Source organism: Lacerta agilis, chromosome 14 (assembly GCF_009819535.1).
Source record: "Lacerta agilis isolate rLacAgi1 chromosome 14, rLacAgi1.pri, whole genome shotgun sequence".
Classification (NCBI taxonomy): domain Eukaryota; kingdom Metazoa; phylum Chordata; class Lepidosauria; order Squamata; family Lacertidae; genus Lacerta; species Lacerta agilis.
In genome coordinates, this window is record NC_046325.1 from 20,940,207 (window position 1) to 20,953,783 (window position 13,577).

Sequence of the window (13,577 nt, forward strand, 5' to 3'; positions counted from 1 at the left end):
TGTTAAAAAGTATAACACTTACTGCAGCAACTTCATGGTGAGTAAAGGTAAAGGTAAAGGGACCCCTGACCATTAAGTCCAGTCGCGGACGACTCTGGGGTGGCGGAGCTCATCTCACTTTACTGGCCGAGGGAGCCGGCATACAGCTTCCAGGTCATGGCAAACCAGAGCAGCACACGGAAACACCATTTACCTTCCCGCCAGAGCGGTACCTATTTATCTACTTGCACTTTGATGTGCTTTCAAACTGCTGGGTTGGCAGGAGCAGGGACCGAGCAACAGGAGCTCACCCCGTCATGGGGATTCCAACCGCCGACCTTCTGATCGGCAAGCCCTAGGATCTGTAGTTTAACTCACAGCGCCACCCACGTCCCATCTTCATGGTGAGTACTGGCACCTATTTTTCTAGGGGGGGGAAAGCACTGGCCACAAGTAAGGCCTACATCCCTCACTCCTTTTGCCCTCTTTTTGCCATTCTCAAAAAGTGCTGAAATCTCTCCCCACCCTAATTTTGCTACCTGTAAAAGGGGAAATAAAATTGCTATGGGGCCAGCATTCCTTCAGATTCTTGACCCGACATCTACAAATATAGACATAGACAATGTGGAAAGGCCACAGAGATTCTTGCAAAGCGTTATTCTTGGCAGGCCACAACCTGACATCACTGGGATGATGAGGTCTCACAAATACAGCACTGTGGAGGAAAAGACAGAAGATGCATTCAGAAGTTAGTAGGGCACATCCTGATGTGGTTTCAGTCTGTGGAATGTATACTTGAACTGTGCTGCTGGTACCTCTTCCTTGCCTGATGGAGGATGGGGAAGTGTGGTTATAGGTGTAGAAACCTCAGGTTTTTTGCATGACTGGAATGCAGCCAGGTGAACAAAAGTAAGAGTCTCATCCATTGCAGCACGGCCCACTTATGTTCTTGAACCCTCCAATCACTGGCATGCAGCCTCTAGAATGTTCCCCAGGAGGAATGTGGCCCCATGGCCCCCACCTCTAACTACCTACTTTTGCAGGGTAACCTTTCCTGTGCTAAGAAAGGAATCTAGGGATTCCAAAAGCCACTCCACAGAGATCCATTTTAGTCATCCCCTCCACCACCACCTCCGAGTTTTAATTCCATCTCAGGCTGTCACATACCTTGATGTCCAGGACAGGCGTGGTTATTATCCCAACCTATAGAATAAGAGAGAAAAGTATTTTTTTTTTCCTTTAAACAACCATTCTCCCAATTCCCATCTTATAGTCTGAGAACCATAGAAGGGGCAATATTCTGTATTTCCCTCTCTCCAATTTGTCTATTTCAGTGTTTCCCAAAGTGGGTGATACCACCCCTTGAGGGGTGCTAGAACAATCCAGTGGGGGTGGTAGTAGCCTCAGGTTGGTGAATAAAAATAATGGAGCTGTGGTAGGATAAAGAAAGAAGATAAGAATTTTTTTTAAAAAAAAAAACTGTTCATACATGTTTCATCTGTTGTCTAGTGATGCCTACCACCAGGTCAGGCACTGTTGTGGGATGGTGACAACACCTCCCCTGAACCTGCCAATTCTTCTTCTTCTTCTTCTTCAAGTTGGAGGTGAGGGGTTTGGGTGAACCCTTTTGACCTTATCCAGGCCCAGGAAGTAGATCACAGCTTGCCTGCCTATTGGGGCCAATGGTAGGTGGTCTGTGGCACGAGCCCCACCCCATGGGCTTTTAAACGCTTAAAGAAGGTAGATTTCAAGAGGCCACTAGTAAAACAATTTCTGAAAAGGGGGTGGTGGGCCAAAAAAGTGGGAACCTCTGGTCTAGTTCATAGTGGGAGCAGGATTTTAGAACTGATTATATACCCTATACATGAAAGAAAACATGTTTCCCCCTCATCCATTTAGGATGGTATTGGATGAAGAAAAATTCACACATCCAATTTCTTCATGAGATTTATTTCTGCCCACCCACCCAACTATGCCAAACCCAACCCAGACAGGAAGGGATGGGGAATTAGAACTGGTGTCCCACAAAATGAAAAACCCTGTAACTTCCATTTGGTTACCTTCTCCCTCAAAAGCACAGTTGTGGTAGCTGCAAGTCCCCACTGACTTGGCATCTACGGTCTTGCCATCTAAGGTGACTTCAACTGCGGTGACCTTGAAAATTTCATAGGGAGGGACCAACACCTCCTCTTCATCCATAAATGACATCTCACTTATATCAATCCCCTCGCAGGTGAACAATTTGAAGAAGGTTACAGTGTCAAACGCTTCAGCCACCTTCGAGTTCTCTGATGTGGAAGTGAACTGCCCAAACCTGAAGAGGTCATTGATTGAAAACATCACATCAGTGCCCCTGTAGACCTTAACACACCTGTGGTCCTTTAGTTTGAATGACAGGGTTGCCTGGGTTAAGAGGAAATGCAGGGACTTGAAAGGGTAAGCCTCATATTCCTCAGGCCCTTTTCCTGCTGTGCGGGTGGCAGCATTGAACTTCCTGTAGAGTGAAGGGTATTCTAGAGTGTATGCCCAGATAGCCACTTCAGAGAGCTCTTCCATATTCCTAGGGTATAACCAGGACTGGTTCTCCTGCCAATTAAACAGTGCTTCCTCCCATGCTTCCTTATAAATCCTAGACATATTCAGCTCACTTAGAAGGAGAGACTTCAGGATGCTCTGCATGCTCGCCAGGCAGCCTTCGTACTTGTCATCAAGGGAGTAATGTGCCATGTTCAATATCGGGTTGGATCTATTTGTTGACATTTCACTGGAGCCAGCCTGGAGCAAATTGATAATTGCATCGTGTGAGTCATTATGGCCTCTCAGAAAACATGTATGACAGTTTGCTGTTCACAACACAAGGCTCCCAATCCATTATGCAGACAAGAGGCTGCATCCTATGCATTGTTGGCTGAATGGTGAAGCACCTCCACCACATGGCCTCACCTCAAGCAGAGAATAGATGAGCTTAAAATGTTCAAACAGGCTGGCCTCATTTGAATTAGGAGCAGGAGACTGGTCCAACCCAAAATGGGTAATATTCAGAGGAGAGCAGGAGACTGAGCCTCTCCTTGTTTGTAATTTACATGCTCTGTACATCATTACTTAACAGGATGGAGCATTAGTAAAAGCCCCATGATCCCTGGAAGGTAATAATGCACATAACACATCACACACAGCCAAGGAGAGGTCTTGCATGCATATCTTGTTTAGGAACTGTAGACTGTATTTGGAGACACATTGATGGGTCTCTGTGGTGTTGCCTCAGCTTTGGAACTCCTTGCTACTTGAAATCTACCTGATGTCTACATTGTCTTCAGTTAAACACCAGCTTGGAGCAAGGTTTTTTATGATTGCTGTTGATGTTCACCTGTGATATAATATGGCGATATATTTGTATGGGTTTTATTGATGTGATTTGATTAATTTACTGAAGTTGTGTACTTCATCCAGATAGAGCTTCAGGTTAAAGGAGCGATACAAATGCTTTAAACAAATAAATAATGCGCAGTCAAGGAGATACCTTGCTGCTGCTCTGTTTTTCCAAATTATGTGCCCTGCATGTAATTTCCTGCCAAGAATCAGGGGCTTGTAATCCAGCACTGTGATGTGCATTCCATTAGGAAATGATGTGTGAAGCACCAGGTACAGCTGAGGTTAGACTTCTCGTCTTCTCATCCACCCTCCACTATCAACTCCTATATCTCCCTTCTCTGAAAAAAGTGGGGGGCATGGCAGCAGCAAAGGTGGTGAGTATTTGACTTCAGAAAAAGTCCTGTCAGACAGCCTGCTCATTCCTAACCACACCACCCAGACAGCTTCAAACCACAACAAAAAAGGTTATTGTCTTAGTTTGGTCAGTAGTCATATAATGCAAAAAAAAAAAAGAGGCGTGGGACATATAACTTGAGACAGCTCACAATTGCATTCTCCATTCTCTTTCTAAATTCTGTTTGTCTCTCAGTTTCACCATCTTTAAGAATCAGTTGTGAGTAAAACAGAATAAGACTCTCGAAGAGCAAGCATTTGATCACATATTAATCCAATGGGAATATATCGGGAACTTTTGCTGAACCCATGGACCTTCTCACAAGGCCTAAGTGCCCATAGCCATCTCCTTAGCACTGCCAAGATTTACCACAGTAGATTCCTTCCAAACTTGGGGCAACCCTTGAGTGTTCCCTTGGCCTAGCTTTCTGTAATTCAGGAGTGGGGAAACTTTGGGCCTCCAGATGCTGCTGAACTATAACTCTCATCAGTCCAAGCAAACATGACCTGTAGCCAGGAATTATGGGAGTTGTAGTTCAGCAACATATGGGGAGGGGCAAAGGTTCCATGCACCTCCTCTACTTAGTCATTCTTTGTTCATCGATAGCCACACAAAGCAGGGAAGGACATAGGACTTACCTCTGCAGTCGCTTGAGCAGAGGACACAATGAAAGCAACTAGCAGAAATGTAACATGCTGTGGATTCTCCATCCTGATGCCCCACAGTATGTCCACAGTTGTACAAGAACTGTGTCAGGTAATGTAAGTTGACTGAAGCAGTGGATATCTTTGAGGCTTTCCCCTATCTGGAAATCCTGACGCAAACTGAAGGGACAGTATTGTGACAAACGAGGATCTTCCCTCTTTGCCTTCCAAATGTAGCTTCATGGTGCTATAAAGCCACAGTACAGCTCATATGACCACAAGTTAGAGCCGTTAGGAAGATTACAAGATAGGTAGAGTATGTGTGCTGATAAAGCCACTTCCTCATGACATGGGGACATTTTCTATTATCTCAGTGGTCTCTGACCATGTGCTTTTCCATTTTTTCAGAAGTACTTGCTGCTGCTCCCTAAAATGGCTTCTTTGCACCATCATGGCTGAGGCCTACTCCAAGTTAATGCAAGCAAAATGGTAATGAGGCAGCGAATCATTTCTTTCAATTAGCCAGTCCATCAATCAATACCTTTATTATGGTCATAAGACCCATTCAGGTCAAAATACATAAAGCAAATAGCAGTACATAAAATATGCAGTTTCTCCAATTTAACTAAGATATCACGAAATTAAAAGACGCCTGCTGCTTGGGAGGAAAGCAATGACAAACCTAGACAGCATCTTAAAAAGCAGAGACATCACCCTGCCGACAAAGATCCATATAGTTAAAGCTATGGTTTTCCCAGTAGTAATGTATGGAAGTGAGAGCTGGACCATAAAGAAGACTGATCGCCGAAGAATTGATGCTTTTGAATTATGGTGCTGGAGGAGACTCTTGAGAGTCCCATGGACTGCAAAAAGATCAAACTTATCCATCCTTAAAGAAATCAGCCCTGAGTGCTCACTGGAAGGGCAGATCCTGAAGTTGAGGCTCCAGTACTTTGGCCACCTCATGAGAAGAGAAGACTCCCTGGGAAAGACCCTGATGTTGGGAAAGATGGATGGCACAAGGAGAAGGGGACGACAGAAGATGAGATGGTTGGACAGTGTTCTCAAAGCTACCAACATGAGTCTGACCAAACTGCGGGAGGCAGTGGAGGATAGGGGTGCCTGGCATGCTCTGGTCCATGGGGTCACGAAGAGTCGGACACAACTGAACAACTGAACAACAACAAGCCTCATATGGGCATGCCAGTTAGGAAAGGTTAAGTCACCTGTTTGGTGATCTGTTGGACCTTATCTGATAAACAATGCATTGTCAGTCTTTCATCCAGACACCCTGGCAAACTAGTCAGAAGAGGGTAAGTTATATGACATGTATATAATCTCAGGAACTCCCACCTTATAGGGGCACAATCCATTTGAAAATGGAATATTCAAAAATCTGCTGATTTGTTTATTTATATATGCTTATACACTGCACAATAAACAAAGTATCTCGGCGGTAAGTATCACAGCCATAAAGCAGCATCAGAATGCTTAGTAGACAGTGATACACAATAACTGTTGGTTGAGCTATATAAACAGAATTGTCTTAAACAGGCTTTTGAAACAAACTCCTGATGGTGCCTGCTTAACATTAATAGGCAAAGATTTCCACAATCTAGGTGCACTGCAGACACACTGAATACCCCATTTTTTATAGAAGCGAAGGGAACGCAATGTAGTATCCTTAATAGTAATTAATAGGTTTTCTCCCTTGGCGTTTTGGTAAAAGAATTGCAGTGTTTCCATGTATCATGTGGTTCACTGGAGATTAAAAAAAGTTTACATTTCAGGCGGAAGTTACTGTTGTGGAATCACCTTGTTAAATACAAACATAGGGGAGGCAGGTGCACTCTGTGCATGCTCATGGGATATATTTCTGACGCTTGTAACTCTTAATCACATCTCCACCGGGTCAAGTTAAACTCCTTAGGCTGTGTGACACTTTGATGTAGAATATTGCCTGCTTGTTTTCTTTCTCAGTCAGTGAACTTTTAAAAACAAACAAATCATGCATTGGTTGGCATATATAGTTGTATTGGATTATATCAGGCATCCCCAACCTGTGGCCCTCCAGATGTTTTGGCCTACAACTGCCTGATCCCTAGCTAACAGGACCAGTGGTCAGGGATGATGGGAATTGTAGTCAAAAACATCTGGAGGGCCAAAGGCTGGGGATGCCTGCATTATATTAAGTCCTCCATTTTACATGTACTTTATCACAAATTTATTCTTGTCGTTTATTGGTCCATGACTTTGTTATTTCACTTGAGTGGTGATTTTAACCCTGATTTTCCAGGGTCCTTGACTTAAGATCCCTCCACCTTATCCCACAACACAACACAACACAACACAACACAACACAGGATTGCTATGTTTGCATGTATTGTATGCTCTCTCTCTCTCTCTCTCTCTCTCTCTCTCACACACACACACACACACACACACATGCCTCTGGTAACACCTCCAAATCTGTTAACATATCAGCGCATCAGCTCATGGGGCGCATAGAGGGTAGTGATTAAAAACCAGTCACTGAGATGGACAGATTGCCACTATCATTTAAGCCATTACCCGTTCCTCCTCCTTCTGTTTCCTTTGTTGATTTCTATTCTTGGGGGGGGGGGGTTAGAGGGCAAGGTAGAGATCTACATCCCCCCCCCCCGAAACTTACAGCAGAAGTAGCTAAACTGTGGCTGCCCAGATGTTGCTTGGACTATGACTTGCATTAGCCCCAGCCAACATGTTCAGGAATGAAGAGAGTGGTAGTCCAGCAACTCTTTGGTTCTTTGGGCACAACTGCTGCCTCTCACACACTTTTGTTTAATAACATCCACTGGCAAGCACCACAGCTGGTAACAGACGGCAGCCATAGAAGCAATCAGGGAAGAGCTGAATGGTGTGGAGTAAATGGAGGGGGTCAAACAAGATGTGCACAGAAGGCCAGTTCCAGCTTTGAGGGGACCATCAGCCAAGTGCTCACAAATACCTGCAGTGACACTATTTCAGGGGCATTGTGTGACATTGAAATGGTGGCTTTCAAACTCAGATACCGGAACAGGTGTCAGTGCCAGGGGGTTGGGCCTACATGCACTTGTTTATTAAAGAATTGCTGGCCCATTTGAGTATAACAGGGGATGGGGAAAATCTATCAAAGGGAGCACCTAAGGAAGGGGAATGACACTGACTCCACCTTTTCCACTCATTCTTCAACCACCTTACCTTGCCACTGCTTTGGGGTGCTTTAGTCTTTTTCCCTCAGCCCAGGCAGCAATGTTCTAAGCAGCACCAAGTTGTTTGTGTCTATTGACATTTTTATATTTCCCAGTGTTGCTCTAAAGCAGTGGTGAGGGATCCTGTTGCCAGGGGTGCCAACTATAGGGGCTTCACCCACATATTTTGTTGTTGTTGTTGTTGTTGTGGATGCTCAGCACCTACACTGCAGGGACCCCCCACAACTTCAGAGGTTTCACAAGGTCTCAGAACCTGACTTCCAGTGACACCAGAAGTCAGGTTCCAAGGCCAGGGGGAGGGCGTGATGTCACACACACTGGCCCCCCAAGTTGGCTCTCCTACCTGTGGCCCTCCAGGTGACTGCAATTCCCATCAGCCCCAGTCAACCTGGGATGCCCAAATAGCACTTGGACTGTCAGGTACAGCCTTCCTCTGGTCAATATTGTCCCTTGAATTGACCAGAGGCAGCCTGTACCTGACAAGCCAAATGCTATTTGAATGAAGAACTTTTCAGAAGGTGGAGAAGGAATCCTACAGCAAAGGCCAGAACTCTGGAGATTTGATTATGTACCCTATCATTGTCAAAATTACTGTTCTCGTGTTGACCACCTGATGTCAGTAAATTATTTGCAAGGCCAACATTATCCAAACCTGAAGGATGCTATTTAAAAAAGCAACTGTTGTTTAGAACCAAATCCAGTTGTAGACAGTATTTTTTGTGGTCCTTTATATTTTAGGCTTCGTTTTTTCAAGTTGATACCCCCGTGGTCTATAACACAGAAATGCATACCTGTGACTCAAGCAAATTTTATTACATCTGTAGGTGCAAAGCTATCAGTGAGAATTGTTTCAAAGGGAACCTACACTGGGCCTGAACACCCAGTCATCCTGAGTGGAAAATGTGACCAGGTGAAGAGAATATGCTGTGTTGAGGCATTGACAGACAAGAGGTAACAAAATGGAAACAAGGGCACTATGGCAGACAGAAGAGACTCTGAGACTCTTAACTGGCCAGTCTTTCCATCTATAACCTGACAAAACTGATGCAGGACAGATAATATTTCATAGATGGAAACATGGGGCTTCATATATGGAGGGGATGTTTTGCCTTCCAGAGGGCGCTGCTACTTGTGTTGCTGCTTTTTCTGCTGTGCCATAGTATATACAATGCACATTCTATTAATTGCAGCATATATACCGACCCAATCCCTATTCCTCATGAATTTTATCATCCAGGAGACCTTGTAATTGGTGACATTGCTGCTCACATCTTCTTCTTTTATGAGACTCCCTCTTTCAAGGAACAGCCAAGGCAGATTATGATTGACAAGCCGATGTAAGGAAATACTTTCTCCCTTCGTTTTCCTTCTGTAAAAATGTTCCGCTCATGATAAGCACTATGGTACTTGAGAAACACTTGGTCTAGTCTTCAGGGTGAAAAGTAGTGTTCCAGGGGACATTTAGTTTGTTCTGTCATTTTATTTTATTTTATTTTATTTGTCCTGCTTTCTTCCTTTACCGTCTGGCACATTTTATGAAGAACTTCTCCTCCAGACCCTGTGCATTTTTTGAGGGGCTGATGCAGAAGAGTCTGTCTTTAATTACTCTTTGATGCACCATTCTTGCACTTTAAGAAGAACATTGATGAAATGGAGTATGTCGTTAGGAGGGCAAACAGGATGGTGAAAGGTTTATGCATAGGCCTTATAGTAAAACAAAGCACTGCACCACCACTAGAGACCTGCCTCTCCACACATTCCTTCCCCCACCACCCAGCTGTCCCTGGAACGCTGACCCCCCCCCATGGACCCCTCTCACTTGCATCACCTCCTCTCCACTCTGAGCCACACAGGGCTCCTTGATCTTTCCTAACCAGCATCTGTTTTGCTGGGAGCACTTGAAAGAGCTGGTTATTTTTAGCCTGAAGCATAGGAACCAACACAAAAATAGCTGGGGGGGGGGGGAAAATAATTGAAAGAAATTCAAATGGTGTGCCTGCACTGCATCATGTGATCAATTACCTGTCTCTCTCCCACCCCCACCCCCACCCCCACCCCCACCCCACTCATATTTTATTGAAGTTGGAACCTCTGGCCAGAAGAAGAGAAGATTATAGGGAAGCATGACAGCTGACTTCAAGTATCTGAAAGGCTTTCATGCAGGAGATGAAACAACTTTATTCCCTGTAGCTCAAAGGGCAGGCTCAAATTTGTAGGGAAGCAAAATTTTGGCTGAATACTAGTCAAAGCCTCCTAACGGTAAAGGCTGTCTGATACTGTAATCAAATATCTTATGTGCAGTGGGCAGTAGGCTGAGTTAAATTATTTCCAGGGTCTTTTACACCTCTACAATACTTCTCTCAACTCCTTCCTCTATCTCTGTCTCCTCCATTTATTCATTAATTTCAGAACATTTAAAAAGGAGTTGTGAAATTAGGTGGGGTGGGGGTGGGTGTGTGGGTGTGTAGCCTGCTATTGTAGTAAGTTATACCCTCAAACAGATAGAAATCAATAAGTAACTATTTCCACGGCACTGTTAGCTGCTAGCTGCCTGAGAACAAAAAGCTATAAAAAGCACAGTTAAAGCAGGCACATCAAAAGCTGGCAATTCTACTGTTCTGCAAAAGCCTACAAACACATTTTTAAACATTGTTTGGCTAAACCACTAGTAATTCTCATTGCAGTTCAGTGCCAAAGAAATACCAGCACATCCTGGCCTTGGCATTTGCCATAAAAGAGATCAATGAGAATCCCAACCTCCTACCAAATGTCACTTTGGGCTTCCATGTCCTAAACAGCTACTACGTTGCAAAGACAACCTTTAAAGCCGCCCTCAGTCTGCTTTCCACGCCACATAGGTTTGTTCCCAACTTCAAGTGTGATACTCAGAACCATTTAATTGCTGTCATTGGAGGGCTCGTTTCTGAAACCACTGCCAATATGGCCACCATCTATACCACCTACAAGACTCCACAGGTAGGCCTTATGCAAAGGCTATGGATATTCCTCATCTGTGGCACATAATCCAGTCATCCAATGATAAAACTAATTATTAAGATGTTTATCCATTTCCCTGGAATTGTGACTGAAATGACCCTGGTCTCTCTACACCAGAATTACGACAGAGGGGATGAGACCTTATCTGATCTCCTGGATCTCTCAGTTGTTGTTTTTTTTCTGGTGCAGCAGTCACAGAAGGTCGTGCTGGGAAACTGCTCTTCCACCCTGTGGCCATGGACCTATGGGTGTTACAAGGATCAGTTTTGTCTCCCGGGATTTTACAAATTTACATGAAGCCTTAAGGACCACCTTCTTCCATGAACCTGTTTGAACAATGCATTCAACACTGGAGACCCTGTTTCAGGCCTCCTCATTGCAGGATGAGCAGCAGATGGACCTGAGGCAAAGCTCTTTTTCTCTTATGGCATCAAAGCTCTGGAATGGCTTCCCAAAGTAGAGGTCCTAGCTCATGGTTGAAGGGAATGTAACCCTCAAAATGCAAGGTTGATCTTCAAGGAGTAGAAAATTATCAATCTGTAGTTGTAGATTCTGACCTGAATGGCTGAATTTTGTATTCTTCAAGACACATAAAAAGCAAAAGTAGCTATATTGGGAAGGCGGGGACCATCATTCTCCATGAGTGAAGGTCTCACAGGGGCAAGACCTACCAATGAGGCCTGACACTGCTGTGCAGATCCTGTTTTTTCTCCTAATAAAGAGTTAACTCCACTTCTTTCATGTGATTTACGGCTGGCTTGCTCCTGATACAAACTGGATTTTTGCAGTTTTATCTTACATAAATTGTGTTGCGAGAGCTTTTCCCTGAAAGGCAGCATATGAGTACTTTAAATAAACAAATCATCATTTTAAAAAGGAGGCCAGTTTTTATCATCTCTTAAGTAGCAAAGCAGAGCATAGATAGTTGAAAACGAATAAGGAAACATGTTCTTGTGACCCAACTGAAAGATTCTAACCTATTTCTTTCAGCTAACTTATGGATCATTTTCTCCAGCCCAAGGTGACAAAACACTTTTCCCTTTCTTGAACCAGATGGTCCCAAATGAAGCCTACCAGTACAGAGGGATTGCCCACTTACTTAAGCATTTTGCATGGACCTGGATTGGACTCGTTGCTGTGGATGATGACAATGGAGAAAGCTTTTTGCAGACAGCAGTGCCCATGCTTTCCCAGAACGGCATCTGCTATGCTTTCATATTAAGAACTCCAAAGCGAACTTACATGCACGAAATGTTAGAATCATTGGTAACTCTGCTAGATCAGTACCCAGTCCTCATGGACAGGAAAGTCAATGCCTGTCTCGTATATGGGGAGCCTCCAGCTATGCAAGTTTTGAGAATGCTGTTGTTTACAGCAGAAGTGTCTGACTTTCCACCTCTGGGTAAAGTGTGGGTTGTTACATCTCAATGGGAATTTGCATCTTTATCCGCTCAAAGGATTTGGGATACAACCCCCTTCCATGGTGCTTTATCCTTCACAGTTCACTCCATTGAGCCACCAGGATTCCAAAAATTTCTTCAAACTGTAAGACCTTCCTGGTCTAAAGAAGATGGATTCGTCCAGGATTTCTGGGAGCAAGCATTTGGCTGCAGGTTGAAACATTCTGATGAGTACAGTCAAGCCTGCACTGAGGAAGAGAAGCTGGAGAGCATCCCTGCAATTTTGTTTGAAATGAACATGATTGGTCATAGCTACAACGTCTACAATTCTGTCTATGCTGTGGCACATGCATTGCATGCCACATATGTATCCAGATCAAAAAACAGGAGCTTTAAAAAAGGACAGAGGCTGATGTTTCAGAAGGTACAGCCATGGGAGGTAATTGAACACACATTTGTACTTTAAAAAGAAGTAGGGTATAATATTATCTAGACAAGGACAGAACTCTGATCTCAAACTCTGCACAAAATAAATCCTCCAAAATCATGCTAACACGTTTTCCAAATGAATGTGTTTAACTAATGTCAGTTTAATGATCAAATTGCTGTTGTTCTTGTTATACAATTAAGGAAAACTATATGAAGGTTTTCTATAGATTGTATCTAAAACCAAGCAGACTTGCCTTAATGTATTAAAAAAAATACCTTGGATAAATGTTGGAAATGCAATGAAGCAGTGGGTACAACATATCACATTTGGTGGACATGTAGAAAGATGAGGGAGTTTTGGGATCTAATTTATAACGAATTAAAAAGGATGTTTAAAATCTCATTACCAAAAAAACCAGAAGCAATCCTATTGGGGATTGTGGGAAATGACTTTCCAAAAGATTTAAAGAAAGTATTCGTGTACGCCACCACTGCAGCAAGAGTTGTGATTGCACAGAACTGGAAAGGGGAATGTTTACCGACCAAAAAAGATTGGTTGATCAAATTAATGGAGTACATGGAGATGGACAAGTTGACTGGGCAGATAAGAGATCAACCAAAACAAAAAAGTTAAAAAGATTGGAACATATTCAAACATTATTTGAAAGATTGTCAAGGGGAAATTGAAATTTTGACTAGTTTAGAATAATGTCTGTAAGAAACATCATAGATGTGTTAAGAGAGCCATTTAAATAAGGAAAACTGAGGACCCAAGTAAGAAGGGGAGGGAAGTCAAGAATAAAAGGAATACGAATGAATCAAGCAATTAAGCACAAGTTTTAGTTTTAGTTTTCTTTATTATTATTTAAAAATACATGTTTAGCCATAGGAGAACAGAGATGTTATAATGTAATTCTATGAATGTAAATTAAAAGAAACCAATAAAGATAATTTGCATATATATATATATATATATATATATATATATATATATATATGCTGTTGTTCATACTTCCATCTCAAGCCAGTGTTCTAGCAAAATAAAATAATTTAGGTTTAACTAAGCCAGCACTTTATATAAACATCACTGTAAAGATTTCAACAAGTTCTTCCTTTGTTTTCTTGTTCATCC

The 13,577-nt window shown here is 43.1% G+C and overlaps 1 protein-coding gene across 1 annotated transcript; it reads right to left on the reverse strand.

Annotated features, from left to right (window-relative positions):
- Positions 1-433: 433 nt before the first annotated feature.
- LOC117059094 (erythroblast NAD(P)(+)--arginine ADP-ribosyltransferase-like) lies at positions 434-4,595 on the reverse strand. The gene is made up of 4 exons (XM_033170604.1): positions 4,384-4,595; positions 2,040-2,754; positions 1,147-1,182; positions 434-694 (listed from the first exon to the last, which is right to left on the reverse strand). The coding sequence occupies exons 1-4, from the start codon at positions 4,453-4,455 to the stop codon at positions 681-683; spliced, it is 837 nt and encodes a 278-aa protein (XP_033026495.1). The 5' UTR covers positions 4,456-4,595; the 3' UTR covers positions 434-680.
- Positions 4,596-13,577: the final 8,982 nt, after the last annotated feature.